A 3,057-nucleotide genomic window follows, 5' to 3' on the forward strand; every position below is an offset into this window, starting at 1 on the left:
AGTGTCGTGCGCCGACGTGCTCGCGCTGGCCGCCAGGGACGGCGCGGCCATGCTGGGCGGGCCGGCGGCGATCCCGATGCGGACGGGGCGGCGGGACGCCACGGAGAGCCGGTACGGCGAGGTGGAGCGGTACGTCCCGAACCACAACGACACGGTGTCGGCGGTGCTGTCCCGGTTCGCGGCCATGGGGCTGGACGCGGAGGCCGTTGTGGCGCTGCTGGGCGCGCACTCGGTGGGCCGCGTCCACTGCAACAACCTGGTGGCGCGGCTGTACCCGGCGGTGGACGGCGGCATGGAGCCGGCGTACGGCGCGTACCTGCGGGGCCGGTGCCCGACGGCGGACGCGAGGGAGGACACCCGCGACGTGGCGTACGCGCGCAACGACCGCGCCACGCCCATGGTGCTCGACAACATGTACCACAAGAACCTGCTGAAAGGCCGGGGCCTCCTGCTCGTGGACCAGCGGCTCGCCTCCGACCCGCGCACCGCACCGTTCGTGAAGAAGATGGCGGCCGATAACGGGTACTTTCGTGAGACGTTCGCGGCGGCGCTGGTGAGGATGTCGGAGAACGGGCCGCTCACCGGCGGGCAGGGGGAGGTCAGGAAGGACTGCAGGTTCGTCAACGCTAAGTAAGGGCTAGTGATCAGTGGCAAGACGTGATCGTGTGTGTGTGTGTACGTGCTCGTGGCGTGGGGCACGAAAATAATTCAGAGGAAATGATGAAGGGGCCACGTATCATGTGTGGCTGTTTGCATGCTTGGCTTGCTGTATGAGCATGCATGATGCCTGCCTCTACCCGATAAATATGCGTTATCCGAATTCGCTGTAATAGTTTTCAACGTCTGCAACACTGAAAATCTCGAAATGGAATTCTGCCGACCTACGTAGAACAAGTAGCACGATAGTATGGCAGGAGGCATTGATGAACTAAATTCATCTATTCCAGCGTTGCGTGCTATATACTGTACTACTTGTTCCGTCCCCCGCAGTTTAAAAGGGCTGTATACTTGTATTGTACTACATGAGCGACCCTTATTTTGATATGGAGGAAATACTAAATTATATTGCATGCTAGAACAATTTAATACTCAAAATACAAACCCACATCCACATGGGTACATATCATGTCATCCGTAAGATTCTCAGGCATTATTGGCACACCCACGACGAAAAACAACGTGAACGACAAATATGATTCATATGGCCAAGTTCGATCAAAAGCAAGTGGACGGATACCCCCAAGTTTCAGAAAATCTTCAGTTTGGTTTCGTCGGCACAGCATCACTTTCTGCCTGATCTGATGAAGTTGTACGGCTATTTTATGTCAAGAAAAGTAGCCCATAATTTTCAAGTGTGTTCACGGTCACAAGATGGGGGGATTCGTATAGCGGCCGGGTGCTACTACTTATTTTTGCTCCAACTTCAACCTTTTATTTTGAGAGAGAGAGAGAGAGAGAGCGCTCCAACTTGAACCAAACTCGCTTGATCAAACCCTGTTTCCCCGCTCTCCTATGCTATATCAATGAAAGCCAACAGCAATGCATCATGCTGGATCTTAAAAAATAAATAAAAGTTCTCTCTCTCTCTCTTTCTTTTTTTTTACTTCTCTCTCACGAGCGAATTCCTTCAGATGAGCTTAACAAAACGCTTGTTACAGTGGGGAGATGGATTCTTGGCGCAGCCCGGAAGAGAGGTCCTTATTAAATCAGTAGCACAAGTCCTACCCCATGTACATCAAGTTTTTAAACTTCCGTTTTCTGTTTGTGACGAGCTCACAAGAATGGTCAGGAGCTACTATTGGGGCTCGGCGCAAGGGAAGAGAAAGGCTCACTGGCGCTCGTGGGATAGTCTGATGCAACCGAAGAATAAAGGAGGAGTTGGTGTCGTGGTAACGATTCCGACAATAAAAGAGGGGTAGGATAAAGGAGCATGATCTATCGAGATGCATATGGATGACACGGTGGTTTTAGCGAGTTCGGGCCTCTCACAGTGGAGATAACAACCCTACGTCTCATGCTCCGGAGAGGCTTTGTTTTATCTGAGTATGTATCCGAGGATTACAATGTGTGTTTGAGAGAGAGGGGAGAGCGGATCTCCATGCCTGAGCTATGTCCTGAGACTAATGGTTAGAAAGAGAGAGAGGTGGAAGCCCCCAAAAAGCCCCCTAGTCTAGTGGTGGGGGGTGGCTTATATAGAGTGCGCCACCCCCTCACCCCTTATGTTACACGGTGGAGTATCAATGCCATAATGCTTGTCCACTACAAAACCGTCATGCTGACTATTGGTCTTTGCATATCCGAGTGAGTTACACGGTCGAGTGGAATGAGCTCGTCGAGTGAAGTGCCGTGCTCCGAGTGGTTATCGCCGTCCGAGTGACTTTCAAGTTGCGGTACATCTGGACGGCGATCTGGCCCAGGGGTCCAGTACAAAGTATACGGTGTCCATGGGTAGGGCCTTTAGGTCAGGCCTGTTACCCTACCCCCAATACATGTCCTCATCATTAGCCCCTGAATTGGTCGAGGTTGAGCGGGTCGAGTCGAGGTGAATTCCCAGATGAGTCGAGTGCTGCAGAGGCACTTATGAACTCCCTCTGGTCACCCGGCGATCTTATCTCCGCATGTTGCCTTGACAGATTCCAGACTGTATGGTGTCCGAGTGAAATGAGCTCAAACGGGTCCGTGGAGGAGCGTTAAACTCACCTTATAGCAATTTTTTTTGGAATGATTTGGAGCTGGTCCTGCATTGAGTAACTGATTACTCGAAATTTCTTCACGCCTAGAACGTGTCTTTTTTTGTTGTTTGGCCGTCACTCAAACCAGGCGGACCGTTCCGAGTGGATACCGTTCCAGTGGGGGCACACTGAGTGCACCCACTGGGTGTAGTCCCAGAGACTGCCGTCGACTGCGGGTAGTCGGCGGGAGTCTTAGAGCCTGTCTTTTTTGTTGTTGTTTGGTCGTCACTCGGACCGGGCGGACCGTTCCGAGTGGATACCAACAGTCGGCGGGAGTCTTAGAGCCTGTCTTTTTTGTTGTTGTTCATCACTCGGACTGGTCAGG

General features: G+C 52.6%; 1 protein-coding gene across 1 annotated transcript; it reads left to right on the forward strand.

Moving 5' to 3' along the window:
- Nucleotides 1-7: 7 nt before the first annotated feature.
- LOC119345305 (peroxidase 21-like) lies at nt 8-884 on the forward strand (the record flags this gene model as incomplete). Its single annotated transcript, XM_037615437.1, has 1 exon — nt 8-884. A coding segment is annotated over one exon (627 nt), but the record flags the coding sequence as incomplete, so codon positions are not given.
- Between the last annotated feature and the right edge of the window lie 2,173 nt (nt 885-3,057).

This window comes from Triticum dicoccoides, unplaced genomic scaffold (genome assembly GCF_002162155.2).
Source record: "Triticum dicoccoides isolate Atlit2015 ecotype Zavitan unplaced genomic scaffold, WEW_v2.0 scaffold223397, whole genome shotgun sequence".
Classification (NCBI taxonomy): Eukaryota; Viridiplantae; Streptophyta; class Magnoliopsida; order Poales; family Poaceae; genus Triticum; species Triticum dicoccoides.